At 43.9% G+C, this 16,027-nt stretch overlaps 3 protein-coding genes across 12 annotated transcripts in view; 2 read left to right on the forward strand and 1 right to left on the reverse strand.

The window, feature by feature from the left end:
• On the forward strand, positions 1-7,203 carry DYNLT2 (dynein light chain Tctex-type 2). The gene is given in 4 exon segments (XM_040597863.1): positions 1-2,524; positions 2,527-2,603; positions 3,438-3,596; positions 4,942-7,203. Coding segments are annotated over 4 exon segments (459 nt in total). The 5' UTR covers positions 1-2,397; the 3' UTR covers positions 5,038-7,203.
• On the reverse strand, positions 6,918-10,894 carry PFN4 (profilin family member 4). Its single transcript, XM_040597864.1, is given in 5 exon segments — positions 6,918-7,072; positions 7,671-7,812; positions 9,377-9,408; positions 9,411-9,501; positions 10,808-10,894. Coding segments are annotated over 5 exon segments (456 nt in total). The 5' UTR covers positions 10,844-10,894.
• FAM228B (family with sequence similarity 228 member B) overlaps positions 10,842-16,027 on the forward strand; it is a 17,915-nt gene continuing 12,729 nt past the window's right edge. For 7 of the 10 annotated variants that reach the window (XR_005828439.1, XR_005828440.1, XM_040597855.1 and 4 more), the window contains exons 1-3: positions 10,842-11,288; positions 13,486-13,593; positions 15,685-15,786. Coding sequence is in view for 8 of the 10 variants with exons in the window: in XM_040597855.1 (XP_040453789.1) it covers positions 10,842-11,288; positions 13,486-13,593; positions 15,685-15,786 (657 nt within the window). In the remaining 2 variants the exon portion in view is untranslated. The other 3 variants (XM_040597856.1, XM_040597859.1, XM_040597862.1) reach the window with 3 other exon arrangements.

Below are 16,027 nucleotides of genomic sequence, written 5' to 3' on the forward strand. Positions count from 1 at the left end.
GGAGGCGGCGGCGGCCTCCCCCCCTGCTGTGGCGTTCCCCTGGGCGGGCGCGTCGGCCCGGGGCTGCAGCGCTTCAGGCGGTCAGGGAAGGAGGGGGGGGGGTGGCCCGTGGGTCCGTGGGTCCGTGGGAAGGCTGGTGCCGTGTGCGGGAGAGCGTGGGGGGCAGTGTGCGAGTCAAAGGTGAGTGTGGTCTGGTGGAGGCTTGTCTGGGAAATGCTGTTCGCGTGGGCTGTACGCCCGGTTTGGGATAGCTCCTCCCTTTTCTGCCACGCTGCAGCTGGTGTGCCGCATTAGGCATGGGGAGGCAGAGGTTTTAAAACTTAGCCAAAATGAAGGTAAAAAACAGCCAAGGGAGGTCTTCCCTTTGGTGGCGCAGTCTCTCCCGCTTGGGCTGCTACTGTAAGTTCCCTAACGTAGGTGTGCCCTTTTTTTGAAGAAATAACCAGGAACTGTTTCTTTAATGCAGCTATTGCCTGTTCAAACAGACTTACTAACAAACATTATTTCTTTCAAATAGTAAAAGCTTTCTTCTCTTGGCATACTTAGTTACATATGTCCAAGGTTAAGCCAACACAGTGGAACTCAATAACATAATACAGGCTTTTGTATAGTTAAATGCAAAGTCAGTTCTTTAATTTTTGGAAGATTCTTTCACAAAGGACACAAATACTATACGGAAATGTAATTGCAATGTTGTCCTAATACTTGGAATCACAGTATTTGTATTGTGAAAAACAGAAGTATGTCTATTAGCCTTTTGTGTAGAGATATCAATAAGGTTTTGGGTTGCCTCATTAGCAAGTGGCTTCTTGCACATGAGCAAATGATTACACAAACTTCTGTCACTAAGAGTAGCAGTTAAATTTGTAAGTAACAGCGTTGTTAGTGGTATCCTATAGATGTGAATTTTCTTCCATCTGTAATAGTACAGGCCAAAGGTGGTGTACTCATGCTGAGCCATGTTAGCAAAGAATTGCTGTTTGAATTGTGACTTTTTTCACAGGTTAATTTCCACTGATGTGGATTGGGATGCTGATTTGAGCAGCTCAGCTGGGAGACTTGAGGTGGTTTTTATTCTGTTAGGAGACCCGTGATGAGCAGGCAAGGGCTGTAGTCTTTATATAGATCTGAATTTCAGTTAGAAGATAACGAGTGTCCACAGCCTAAGTGCAAATGTGTTTTCTCCTTGTGTTTTTAGTGTAGTATAAGTACTATTCAGAGTCTGCATTGTTGTCATGGTATCTACAAACATCTGTAGCCAATTTGCGCAAGAACTGTTAACATCACTGCTTTTTAACAGAGTTATCTAACGGTAACGAACCAGAGGAGAGTAGCTAATGTCCATGGTGTTGACAGGGCTAAAGTGATTTCATAGAGAAGAAACTGCACTGTTTCCCTGACTCTCAGACTCCTCTGACTGAAAGATTTGTGAGCCTGGGTAGTGCATCTTTTCAAATAATTCTCATGAAACTTGTATGTTATCCGGAAGTGTATGACTTTTTTCCTATACTACTTAGTGTAAGCTTTGCACTGTGGTGTTGTAGCACCTTTGTGATCTTTTCTGCTCTTCTGAGCAGAAACTGATGATTTTCTGTCGCCTAAGTTCTAGCTGTAGTGGGAAGTGGAGTGAAGGACTGACGAAAAGTCAGCAAAACTTGGAAGTGGTTAGTTAGGAGTTGTCTGGTGTAGAAGACCACTGTCTGTAGCATTTGTTATGATCTCATTGGTTCCATGTGCTTTTCTGTCTGTCTTGTTTTGTTACTGTTTTACAGTTCTGTTCTAAGCCAGCCATGGAGGACAGCAGGTGAGTTGCTGCTTGCATTTGTAGAGGGACAAATTTTGTTATGTACATTGAAGGGAATGATAGTATGCAGACTGGGTGGGGAGAAAACATGGATCCTCAAGAGTTGTGATGACAAATAAAAAGAATTATTACTCTGTTTTTAAGTGCCAAGTAAAATTACAAAGCTTGCAAATTGGAGCATATTTTTATCTCTTTATTAATGAGCAAATTAAGTCATTAATACATAAAATATTTGTTTACTAGCTTCACAAGGAACAAGGACAAGTAATATGATGTAATAAATTAATGGGAACATATATTTTGGGGTTTGTGTATGCTGTTTGAATGAAAAGCTTGAAGTTGTGGTTAACAGTCTTGGACACAGATGTTGGTATCTGTGTGTTTTTACCTAGAAAATTCAGTGTATTAAGAGCGCTAGTATGGTGTGTCTGATTAACTGAGTTTCAGATGAAGATACCTATTTCTTTTTTGGTAACGTATTCCTAGACTAATTGTTTTTTTTCCTCTTAGCTGTACACCATAAGTATTATTTAGAGACTATTAAATACTAAAATACTGGCATGTGATGTGGACTTTTTTATTCTTTTGCACAGATGAAAGGAAAAAGTACACAATCAAATTATGAGGCTTTAAGTATGGCTCCAATGGAAGAAGAGTATTTTACTGATTCGATGAAAGCTAAGCTATCGATGTTCAAAGCTAACAGGGCAAAGATAAAACATCAAATACATACAGACTGGAGTCACATAATAAATTTAAGGATTATTTAGTAAGAGACAAAGCTCAAGTGATACTAATGGTATAGGGTTTTTTTAATTGTAATTTTATTGCAAAAGTAGCTTGTCTTGCAAAGAATATGTTAGTGGAACACTGTACATTGCATAAACTTAACATATGCATAAATCTTTGTGGACTTGTAGTTTTGACACACAAATGTAGTGTGAATATGCTGTTTTGTAAAGTGCAGAAGGTGCTACGCAAGTTCGCCACTGAGCACGTGCTGTTAAGGTTGAGCTGAAGTTTCCTAAACCCATACCTGTTTCTAAATGAAATTGAACTACAACACAGTTAAAAACAGTCTAATCTGCCAAACATCCAGTTATCCAAAAAATCTTGACCTTGAATTTGTGGAATTCTACCCTTTCAATTAGTTCCTCTAATGCCCCATGACCTGCAAAAAATACACTTGGTGTCCTTGGTAGACTGACTGCCACCTAGAAAAATGAACAGATTGTTCTCTGTCAGTTTTGCTTGAGATAATATGTAGCTGTTAATGACACCTTGCATAGTTAGAACCAGCTCTTGTACTTCAGCTGTCTGGAAGGCATGCCTTGAATGTCTGGAACAGGTATTTGTAGTGCTATTTTCCAGTGAACTGAGCCCAAGTGAAGAGAAGAATACACTCCTGATTATTAAATAGAGATTGGCTGAATGTGTTTGTCACTTTTGAAAATTAGATAATACATTTTAGAGTAAAAGTAATGCAATCTTTGCTGTTTGAGAGCATCCATCTATGTTGACTATTCTGCTCATTAGTTCTTCTAATGTTCTTGTGATGAAAATGACTGTAAAAGCTTTTTTGCAAAAGACTACCAGGATGAAAACTAAGATCCTTCAAAATTGTTTTTGATAGAATAAACTTCAACAAGCCAAATATGATGGAGTTTCTAGTCCTTCCTTGTGTGCTTCAGTCTCAGAAGAAATATTAAAGGCTGTGAAGGAATTGGTATTTGATCGTTACAAGTATGTGGTATCCGTACTAATTGTGGAAAAGGCAGGTCAGGCAATAAATGTAAGCAAACACATTACCCGCAATATCTTTTGCAAATTGAAAATAGTTTTTATAACTGTGTGTTATGTACTAGGTGTTCATCTGCATTCAGCAGCGTAGCTAATTTGAGTTGGTCTTGAAGCCAACTCAAGGTTCTTTATGGAGAGTAATATACCAGGCGATGGTTTAAGGTACTGCTATGATTCTACCTAACCCTGTGAAGCTGGTTGTCTTTTTTTAATTCAGTAACAGTGGTAAGCAGCCTGTGCTGCTCTTCCCTGTCAATGGGTTATTACTGCTGTGTGCTGTGCCAGTATAGTTACATGTCTGCTGTGAGTTTTCTTTTTCCAATGTACTTTGATATCCAGCTGGGTCATCACATCCAGTGCAAAATGCTGTGCAGTTGTAGTGTGGGGTGACATGGAAAGGTACAGGTGGCAAGGAAACGGATGGAAACTCTTTCAACTGTAGCTGCTACCAAAGGTGCTTCTGGCACTATAAATTAACATTAGTGATCTGAACTTGGCACACCCAAAAGAAAAGCATTCTTAGACTTTCCTGTGTTGGATATAAATTTGTATGTATTGCAAGCTCCCACTGGCATTCAAAACACTTTTAGGTATCTTGCGGAGTGTCAGAGTGTACTTCTGTTTAGGAGTGTTCATCATCAGCTCTTAAACCTCGATGAAACCATACCTGGTTTTAGCGGGTTACATGAAACAATGTTTGAAGGGTTGTCAGCTTCAGTAATGAAGCTGGTCTGAGGGGCCTGCATCTACCTGCTACTCTGGTGCTGTCTCACAGCATGCTGCCTCAGAAGTTGTACTTTGACAGAGGAGCTGAGGGTTAAAAGAGATTACTGAAACGGTCCGAGTTAACTTTTTCCCTCTGAGGAATGTGTTTATTCCAGCAGTCAATTCACACATTTTAGCTTTGAAAAGAATTTCATCAGAAAAGCAGAGAGCCCAGTAAACAGTCACAAGTAGACTGGTGGAGTAAGCTGGAGGTGGAGTAGTGGGGGACGTGACACCTTAGTTGTATATGTCCCCAAAACTAGTGTCTATTCACATTGATTTTGAAGGGGTGCTGTTAGAGTACATTAAAGTGCTAACAAGTGAACATCACAGAGAACTGAGTTTTTGCCGTAGAAATTTTTGGATCTGTGGGGGTGGGAGTTTCACTGTGAAGCAAGGATGTGTATTTCGACATCAAACAAGGCTTGTTCATTCTCACTGTAATTTTGCAATTGTTATTTCTGCTTGTAACTTTCATAATGCAGTTCTGTCAGCATTTATATAATACTGTGTTCTTTAAACGAACAAAAAACTGTGCAGTATATAGATTCACAGTTTTTTCTTTTCTTTAGGTTGCCAGCAGATGGATCTGGGATGTTCAAAGAGACACTTGGATTTCAGCTAAATGTGAAACTGAAATTAGCTTAAATATAAGGCCCAATTCTTAGATTTAGTAAGTCTTATTAATGCTGCCCTCTAGGTGGAAACAATCCCTTGAAAACACCCCTGACCTGGAAGGACTATCCTGGTTTGGTTCTATTTCATGCCTGTTTTAACCCAGTGATTAAAAACTCGGTCATGCTCTCAGAAGACTTAACCCAGTGGACATCCTTGAGGTTACTGCTGGAAGCTGTTAGTCCTTATCTATGCCAAACAATACCAAAATGGGAAATTTGCTTGCTCCTCTGTTCATAGCCCAGCATGTAAGTGTCCACCAAAATCATCTGAAGTTAATGTGCTGGCTGTGCATGTCAGTGACAAAGACTTACATTACCTAATCACTCACAGATCCATCACAACTGCTAAATATGACAGACATGAGGCAGAATCCTGTCTGGAGCACAAGAAGATTGAGGATCTCTAGGCAGTGCAGTGCTGGTACAGTTGTTTTGTGCTCAACCTGTGACAAGACACTAACAAAAGCAGTGGCCAAGAACTAAAGAAAGCGGAACATAACATAAAGTAGCCTGAGGTTGCTCCGGTAGTTGAGGCTGAAATGAACACAGGAAAGATCCACAAACATGGGCAATCCAATTCCTTCTTCTTCTGGCCTGTCTGCAGTCAGATTAATTTTGGATAAAAGTGTGAAGAAGTGGAGAGGCTGCAGTGGGCACTAGCCTCTGCCAACCTGGCACCAAGCACAGACCCACCAGCCAAGAACCAAGCTTCTGAGAGTCCAGCAGGCAAGTTTGTTTTAAAACCTGCATTATAGTCTTTATAATCCTGTTCTTGATTGTAGCTTTTTGAATTGTAAAAGCCTTTTGAAAAAGGTCTGATGAAAAATTTATTACTGAGTTTTATAGCTCATTCCAGACTAAACAGCTTATGCCCCAAAATACAAAATAATTCCACTTACTTTTGGGCATCTAAAGGAGGAACAAAAGTGAGGAGCACAATGGGCCTACAATTTCATTCCTGTTCAGAGAAAGAAGATGCGCATATACACTGATTAAATTGAATCTTACTAGTTTACAAAATATTCCTTAGAAATACCCTTGAAATGCCTTAGAAATTTCTTAGAATCACCCCTACAGTGAAAATCAAGGCTATTCTGATAATCTGCAGTTGTGCATTTTATCCATTTGGATGATGTGATAAAATGATTGTATCCTTGATATGAAGTCAGCCATGTATTAGTACATCAGTAAGATGTGTAAGCCTGTTATCTCCCAGACCAAGGCCAATGAAGAATGGTTAATCCTTGCCAGCACCTCCACACAAAAGGAAAACTACATCTCAGATGCAATCAGGATTCTGCTGCTGGTCTGCAAAGGGCTGAGTTTTGCAGTGTTCCTAAATGGACAACAAAGAGCTCGATATCGAGCAGGAGAGGGAAAGAAACAGGCACTTTTGTTAGAGAAGAGGTGATTTGTTACTGTGAGACAAGGAGACTCGCTTCATGATGTCTCAGAATTCACAGGCAGGAAAAGAGACTCCAGCTTTCTCCTAGAGACTAGGATTTCTGTAGAAAGTTTGGAACCCTTAGAGAGCTCATGTGTCTTTGAAGAAGTGGACTGTGAAACAGTATCAGAGCTGATGCTCTACAAAAGTGTGCTTAAGACCTCAGCATCAGGTGTATGAGGTCAAGAAAATGTGACTGCCAGGGCTCGTTTTGTTGAAGGGCAACTAACAGAAAACTTGTGCAGAATGGCCAAGGAAAGAGAGTTCGGTAACCTGTTCATACCTACAGAGGCTGTGGAGCATGACGGGATGTGATGCCTGGAGAAGGTTCAGCTGTGGAGCCATAACAATGCCTGTTCAGTTTTCCAGATTTTTAAGATTTGCTAGTTTGACAGATTGGTTTTTGAAGCTGTTTGCAGGGGCAGAGCTAAACAGTGAGATGCCGGCAGGCAGGCACACAAATAGAGTCATTTCTCTTACCTAGTTTCTCTGCAGCTTCCACGCACACACTGGGATACGTGCCCGCTCTGTAAGTAGCAAGCAGGATGAAAGTCTTTGTCTTCACAACTATCAGGCCTCCATCTGGCGAGATAGTACGGAAAATTTGTAAAAGGTTACAAAGTTCTAAAAAAATACATAGGTATACATATTTGCCTGATAATTTGGGCCAAATACAGGCATTTCTTTGCCAATATACCTATTTTCTTGGGGGGGGGGAAAAGGCAAATATTGTCTTAAAGTCTAAGCCAGGATGCAGATAAACAGTGATAATGTTCTGAAGACTGCTGACTATTAAAGCAAGTCAGTCAAATGCTTTATTATATTGCTTGTTCTCACTTCCATTGATTCATGTGCTATTGTACAGGATTTCAAAGAAGTGTTATCCTAGTGCTTGATGTCATATGCAAAAGCATAATGAACTGATTTCAAGGAGAACATGACGGGTCCTGCACCTGGTGTTAGGGAAATGAATGGTGTTACCCATTCTATTTGTATTAAACAGCTGACACTTGTGTATCCTGCACTGATTTCATTCCACGCCTGCTGGGAAGGTAATACAGAGAAAGAAAGCAGCATGTGAAGGCTTTCTGCTTGTGTTAAGGTATTCATGTAACCAGGCAGCAAGGGAAGGAAGTAGGAAGTCTCCAAATTTCTCAGGATGGCTACAGCTCTTGTCAACGTACATTCTGAAGATACATGGAATGCTCATCTGCATGGACACATTTATAATACGCCTCCTTGAAGCAGAGTCCTCCCCTTCTAACTTGCAGTAAGTTCTTGTAGAAAGTGTAGATAAGGTTTAAAGCACTCTGTGGTGGCACCTGTGTCAATACAGCACAGTGTAACGGACCAAAAATGCACCAATTTGCAATGATGAACTGCTTTCCACCCTCCCATTGTTTTTGATAGTTCATAAAAATTATGATGTTAAAAAAAAATATCTGCGTGCTTTGAAACTAGACCTAGTTCCTGTACAGTCCACTATATTTTCAAAGTCTTATTTGAAACTATCTGCTTAGTCTGCCATTACTATCTGTGTAGGCCTGTTACTCAGTACCACGTCTCTAGGTAGGCAATGTGCCTGTGGTGACTGGACCCAAGGCAGAGCTCACCCAAGGATGCCAATTTCAGATACTCTTTAAGTCTTCAATGGGAAGTGTAACCTTTAGCGGGTCCAGAGCAGATGACCACACCTCAATGGAGCAGTCTGCACAGGTCAAATCTGTTCATGTCAATGACTTCTTGGGCACAGTGTATGTGTAACTGGGTCACTGGTTTGGCAGATTTATATTTAACTGGTTGGATAAGATGATCCAGTGATCCCTCCTGGCCTGAAATTCTTTCAAGTCAGTGGAGATGGTGATAATTAACACCAGCTGAGGACTTTGCTCTGCACCTCAGCATGTAATCTTTGCTGAAAAGCCAGCAGGCTGGCATCTCTGAAAGCTGTGGTTTATACTTAAGATCATTTATATATTAAAGATTATGTCACTGTTAGCTAGTGGGCTAATGGCTCGCTCTGCTGAAAATCTGTCTCCGGGGATGGGGCTATCTTAACAAGGGCTTCGTCTTCTGAACATTCTTCTGAGTGTGCCAAGGATAGCAGTATGCACCCCTGGAAAAACTTCCTGGAAGTGTTTGAGAGCTGGTATCATGGGGTTTAGGAGAGGAAGTGGTACCACCTTCCAACGACATAAGGGGAGGACTGTGGTGTGGGAAGCATTTCTCAACTTCTAGAAAGTTCACAGACTTTGTCAGGGAGTAAGTATTAGTTTTGCCATATAATATGATATGACTAGAAGTGCTTTTATTCTGCTGTTTATCAGCTGAAGCACAATGAAAACAGATAAACTACATATATGCCAGCAAATTTAAGGTGCCAGGGAGCAGTTCTGAGTGCTGTCAGGACAGTCTGGGTGGTGTTTTGGCCTGAGCCAGTAAGCACTTTCCCAAACAATTCTGAGGCACAGTCTAAATTTAGAATGGCCCAGGACTGCTCCCCATAGGCAACCTGGTACAGCCACTCTGTTTCGGGGTTATAGTTATGGGCACGGCGTATTCCATACCAGCAGGTCTCAGTGCCAGAGAACAGACCTACGTACATCTGCTTCACTGGTGGAGTCATTGAGTGCGGAGTGGTTAAAAAGGACTCCTTGAAAATGCCAGTTAAATGGCATCTTTCTTCTGAAAATCAAAGATGTGACATTAGCTTCTGAACACAGTAGCTAGGCTGCACGCCTGTAACTCAGTCTCTGAGGTTGAAAGAATCAAGTGTATTTAGTAAAGCGCTGTGCTCCCTGCCTTTTACTGCTACTTTGTGCTCTAGATTCCCAGAGTTTCTACCTCTGCTTCACTTCCCTGGATGCTCTTGGATCTCTTACGTTAGTAAAAGCCATAGGTTGATGCACAGACTTGGCTTTTATGTCAATGATAGCTGCGTTTTCCACATGCTTTGTTCTGATAAGACTGTCATTCAGCAAAGCCTGCAGCTGGTTCACTTTCCTTCTGTTCTGTAAAAAGAAATCAATGTATAAGTGTTCATTCCCCTTCCCATTTATACTGGAAACCAGATCTTCCTCTGTGTGGATTCAGGAGTTTCAGCAGAAGTAATGCTAGGTCTCAGATAAGCAAAATAACAAAACAAAAATCCTGAAAACGAGAACAGCAGAATAGACCAGCAGGAAAATGGTCACCTTTCTCAGAAAGGATATAGAAATCCAGTTACATTTTTATAGTGTAAGTATTTCTGGGTACTTTTTTTCCTGGCATTTAATTTTCCTCTCACTGACGAAACTGTCCACAGTGAAAACACTAAGAAATGAGATAAAACTTGCTACAACCAGCAGATCAGAGCAGAAATAGGAGGGCTGGGGATGCTTCTGGGGCAGGCTTGACACAACCCCAAAATTACTTTCTTTTTAAATGGTCAGCATTAACATGGTTATTGTTAGACCTCTGGGTTGCTGCAACACTGCTGGGGTGCTGCTTGGGAATAAATCTTACGTTTCTCTCATGGGATGGTCTCTCTGGCTGTCTGTATCAGCAACAACAGAAATCAGATGCTGATTAAACCTTCAGAGAATTGTCACCAGGCATCTTCTTTACTTCAGCCCTGCCCAGCCACTAGGTGCTGGCAAAAACTGCAGGCCAACAATTCTGTCCGTGCCCCTGACACTAAGCACATGGACACGTGCTCAAATCATAATTAATTAGCAGAAAACTAGTATTTTTATTCTCTCTAGAGTAAAGCTGTATCATACATCAGGTTTCAGTATTAGTTTTATGAAATCAGTATGACATGATAATGTATGAAATCTTGTGATGGAATTTAGTAAACTAACTCTGGATAAACCTTGTGGCTTTATTGCTACGTGATCTAAAAGGGTTTATTTTAAACGAGGGTATTGGAAATTGCGTTAATATTGCAATTAGATAAAGCTGCGGCTTGCCAGGCAGCATAGGGAACGGCCTGTTAGAAGGACATCAGGCTAGAGCAGTTACCGTTCAGCCTGAGCGATGGGGGGGGTGTTCGAATCGCAAAGCAGTGAGGCGAGGCCTGCCGGCGGGGTGGCGCCCGCACGCCCGGCCCCACCAGAAGCCTGGCACAGGCCGCGGGGCGGCACGGCGGCGCCAGGCCCTACCGCTGCCCACAGCCCGCCTCGCCGTGCCAGGCGGCGGCCGGGCCGGGGCCCCGCACCCGGGCTGCCTCCCCCTACCGCCCCGCGCCAGGCGGCTCACGGGGCCGCGCACGGCAGCCCCCGGACCACCACCCCGCTGAGGCGTCGCCAAAATAACCCCCCCGCTCACCCCCTGCACCTGCGCGCTGCGCCGCGGCTCCGCCACTCTTCCCATGGCGCCCCGCGCGCTGCCGGGGATGCTAGGAGCTGTAGTCTCCCGGCCTGTACGGCATAGACCTGGGAGGGCGCCCGGCCCGGCCCTTCCTTTCAGGCTCAATGCTGGAGGCGGCGCGGCCTCTCACCTGCCCTGGAGGCAGCCTGTCCTCGCTCCTGATTGGCTCAGGCGCCCAAGCGCTCCTTTTTCTGATTGGTGGGAAGACCACGGAGCCGAGGGGAGGGTGCCCAGGTTTGGGTTGCCATGGCAGGGAAGGACGCTGGTCGGCCTGGCGCGGAGGGATCCGCCCGTGCCTCCGCCCTGCCTCTCCTCATGGACGGCAGCCAGTGAGTGCTGGCCCTGGAGCCGGGGAGTCGCATCGCTGTTCCACCGGGCGGCCCCTGCTCTTTCCGAGAGGCTGGGGGTGAGGGAGGTGGGACTATTTTCTCCGGCGGAAGTACACAGGGTGCGTGAAGCTCAGAAACTGAGTAGCAGGCGCTGCCATCTTGCCCGGGGGGGGGCGGGTTACCATGTGGCGAGGCCGTGGCTCCCACCGCAGCTGCTTCCCGCCTCCCCTGGGATCTCCCGGAGCCTCGCGGGAGCCGGTGAGGGAGCCCGGAACGGGGGCGAGGCGGGCGGGACGGGCGTGGGGCTGTGCTGCCGGCCCTGGCCTCCCCTCGGCCCGCTGGCACTGGCCTCAGCAAACTGGGTCCCTGCGGCCTGAGGGGGCCCGGCCTCTCCCTCTCACCGGCGTGGCCGCCATCGCAGCCTCCCAGGTGGAGGGGTCAGGCCCGTGCCCGTGGGCTCTCCCTATGCGTGCACGTTATCTGTTAGCTTAGCATTTGCACAAGGTTCTGTTCATAGAGCTGCCCTGTTTGCCCTAGAGGCTGATTCTCTCCTCGTGCTTTGGCCTGGCGCCTGAGGGAATTGGAGGAGACCAAGCCCCCGGTAAAGGCAGCCGGCTGTGGTTGCAAAGGGTGACATCCGTGTGTGCTGGGGGGATGGTGAACACATGGGCCTACAGGCATGACCTGTATAAGGCTTTCCTCAGAAAGTGGTTTTTGAGAGGACTGAGGCATGTGTGAGGATCTTTACTGTCACAGAAAAGACTGAAATCTGTCTTCTCAAAGCTGCCGCAAACATGCGTGTTTGGGCAGAGTCTATGAAAGGGAGAAATAGTGTGAAATAGGGACAATGGACATCGATTGTGATTGCATATGTCTGCTCAAGGAATGTGGGTATGGTGACTGGTCACGGGTGTGGTGTCTGGTCACATAGTCACACAGCTTTGAGGAGACACCTACCCTTCTTCCTCTAACAAAGGGCCTATTTATAAAAAGGATGAGAGACATTTCAATGTTATCTAGAGGGAGGGAGTGCTAAGTCTTCTTGCTGGAGAAGATCAGATGGTCACAAGGACATGAATCACCTACAAACCTGCAAGACCACCACATTCCAGGCAAAGGACTGATAAGCTAATTAACATACGAAGCGAGAGTAAGCGGGTTTAGGTAACGAATATGTATAGGTCTTAATTGAATATTCATTTGTTTTATTGTATAAATGTGAGATGGTTCGTCACTTCGGGCATGCACGCTTGTGGTGGAGCGATCCCCCGTGCATCTGCGCGCAATAAACATACCTACTTTATAACTTTCGAGTTATAGAGTCTATATTCCGTACGTCATTTTGGCGAGCCAGGCAGGAGGATTTCTGCTCGGCTGAGGGACCAGCTGTGGAGCGGACGCTCCTAGGCGCGCCCCAGGAGATTTCCTCGGAGGAGCCTCCTCTTCTCAGCTGTTCCCCCGGGAGCAGAAGAAAAACCCCTGGATCCGCGGATAAAACGGTATGTTTAGTAACGGGGCGGCTGGTGAGATGCACGGAGACGTCCGGCGCGCAGCGTAGTCCCCAGGAGGAAAGGTACCTTTTTTTACTGAACAGGACTCATGAAGCAAGAGAAACTGTCTTTAAAAAAATTACTGAGACAAAGCTGTACTGCTGACAGCAAAGTAGGATGCAGATATATCTAGCAAGACATTTTAGGCGGGGTTATTCTCAGGGTTTGATCGTAGAACAGGTGTCCTAATACAGAACAGCCAGCCTGCTCACAGGCTTTAGCATTTGTGGGCTGCTACTGTTAGATTAATTTCAGATCTTGTTTTATCCTCTCAGCATTTGGAAATCCTTTACTGTATTTCTGTGCTAACATGTGATTAAACTTTTAAGACCTGCAAAACAGCTGGTGTCTCATGTAAGTAGGGTCTGCCTTTCCCAACCACAGAGACTTGGCATCTCCTAGCAAGAGTCCAAACAAAACAGAGGGGAAAAAAAAAAAGATTAATATTCAGTGGCAACTTGAGTTATGACAACTGGGGGGGGGGGGAAGAATATGCAGCTAGAGACTACCACTTATTGTTTCTTTAAGGCGGATTGCTACAGCAGACACATTTTCTGTGTTTGCTCTGTTTTGTCTCTTCTCTTATCCATGGTGATGAGAGCAAACATCTCTTTTGTGCTCCCAGAAAGGCTCAGTCTTTCTTTGTAAGATGGATGGAGTCTTAATACTAGTTACAGAAAACAGATGGAAAGGAAGCTAGTGCGGTGGGTTTGTTTGTTTTGTAAGTTTAGAAACTATTAATATGTGTATTTTCTTTCATCTTAAGCTTGTCCAGGGATTTACAACATCCCTATCTCAGAAGAACAGAACTGCTTTGAGCGGAAGGAAATCTGCAAAAGATGGCCTGAAGCAGAAGCTTGTGACACCTTTGCAGGTAGGTAGGATATATTGCTCGTAGGAAGGTGTGTTGACTTGTCTTAATACCAAATTTGTAGCACCTCAGGTATCTGGATGTTCTTAAGTCTTCACTGTTTGCCTTTTTATTTTATATCAGAAATTGGTTCAGTGCTAATCGGAGCATGCTTGCTGTTATTTATCTGTGTAGGTAATATAGTGCACAGTGTCCTTTAATCACTCATTGCAGGATGAAGAATAAACTGTGAGAATCCTTTCCCTGCTCCTCAGAGACCATGAGGTCGGGTAGGCTTTACAGCATTCCCTGGAGCTTAGTAGACCTGGGCTGTCTGGAAAAGGGGGAGATCATGTTCAGAGCAGGGGACTTGTCACAGGGAATAACAGCCTCCATGGCAGGCAGGACACTGCAGAAGCCACGGGACATGCAGACAAAAAAAAATCTTCATTTCCCAATGGAGAGGGGCAGGATACCTGCTTTCCAAACCATGTTGCAGTGTCCCAATTGTAAGCCTTTATTTTACTCTGTGTCTTTTGTCTCCTCTGTATAGAGAAGGCAGGAAATCATGTTAGAGGAAATGCCCAGTACCCTGCCATAATGCTAAGGCTAGTATTTATTTCTGATTTTGGAAACTGTCTTACAAGGGCTGAAAAAAATACAGTAGAGGATTCGGATGTTGCGACCTATTCCACTGTGAATCTTTTAGATTTCCTTGTGTCTGGTGAAAGAACAGAATCTCACAAAATCATGCAGGAGGGAAGGAAATCCTTTGATGCCATGTGCGTTACATTGCCTTTTTTTTCCTTGCTTTGGTTTGGACTGGATTACATGGCAGAAGTGAGGATTTTCTTTTTATGGAAGCGGGTGGAGTGAAGGACATGAGCTTGCAAGTTTGAGGAAGGAAATTTTCAAAACTTCACTGGGCAAGGCCCTGAGCAATCTTGTTTATGAGGTTAGCTGTTCTTCAAGCAGGTGGGACCGGATGACCTCCAGAGGCCTTTCCAATGTGTGCTTTCCTGTGGTTTCTGACTCTTTCAGTCAGAAAAGACAGGAAAACATTTCTGTGAGGAGGCAGGAATACCGAGACAAATGTGTCTATCAGTGCATAAGGGCATGGAATATGAAATGAAACGAAGATGTAGATTAAAGACTTCACCTTGAACCAATGGTAAGAGATTTGAATCTGCAGTCTGGAGAGATCAGTTGGGAGTCAGATAGCTTTTAAGAGTTTATGCTGTCCAACCCAGCACTTCAGTGACACTATCTTGTACAAAAAAGTGTTGTTCTCTTGTAAGAATACCTAATTTGGAGAGTTGTAGATTCTTTTAAATAGATGTTGCCAAAAATAATTGAAGAACGTATTTTTTCATAGCTGAAAGACCTGTCTGAAGAGTGTGGAGGTCAGTGTCTCTGCAGAATTAAGCTTTTCTTTTAGTCCACTCTTTACCTAAGTAATTTTGTGAATGTCATATTCTGAAAGCAGTGTGTCTCCAGTGAATCTGAAATGAACAGAGGTTTAAATGGAAGATCCTGTAAAGGGCATTTTGCCTCTGTGGTTCTACTGTCTCTTATAAATAGATCCAAATACACTGATGCATGTACAATAATGGAGATAGAATTTCCTGGCTGAAGCTCAGAGTTGGTATGTCAGCACAAGCTTCGTCTCTTAAAACTAACTTTAAAAAACACTAGAATGCAACTTTCCTATGGTGGAATATAGCAGTTATTTGAAACTGACTTCTGTGTAATTGAAAAAGGCACAAAGGGAAGAAGTAAAAGTCAAGAGGTGGAATCTGATAACTCTGAAATGTTTTCAAAGCTGACAAGCATTCTGGAACAATTTGTGAAACGCTTTGTTCTCTGAAACAAAACGTGCTGTCCATTGCTGATAGAGATGAGGACAGACAGTTGCTATCAGAGGGATAATCTGACTATAAACGTGATACTTCATCTCTCTTTAACTTGCTGTGATAGGAAAATGCTGCTGGTATCAGCACTTCAAATTCCTTTAGAGATTTGTTTTGTTGTTTGGTGGGAATTGTAAGAACGCTAGGTTTTTGCTGTTTATACAATAGTTCTATAAGTTTATGAATTTTTTAATGTTTCTCCCAGACTAGGCTGATATGTAGTGTGAATAACTCAGAAACTCCCTGGCTACCAAGATTTAGGTGTCCAAGACTTGTGAGAGAACATGATCAGCAAAGCCCTTGGCAGGTGACTGACTCTTAACATTCCTTCAGCTGTAGATTCTACTGTGAAGAACCAAAGTTCAGGACACATGAAACCAGTACATGTAAGTGGGATCCCAGAGTATTTGAGTGTAATTGAACTCCTGTCTTGGAACTGCCCACCTAATAACACTGAAGTGATCTGGTTGGTCTGTGTGCCAGGACTGCCATCCCTGGCATGTGCCTGCATTCAGTTGTGAGTCCTCCTTGGCAGGAGCTTTGTGCTT

The sequence above is a fragment of the Falco naumanni genome, chromosome 6 (genome assembly GCF_017639655.2).
Source record: "Falco naumanni isolate bFalNau1 chromosome 6, bFalNau1.pat, whole genome shotgun sequence".
Taxonomy (NCBI): Eukaryota; Metazoa; Chordata; class Aves; order Falconiformes; family Falconidae; genus Falco; species Falco naumanni.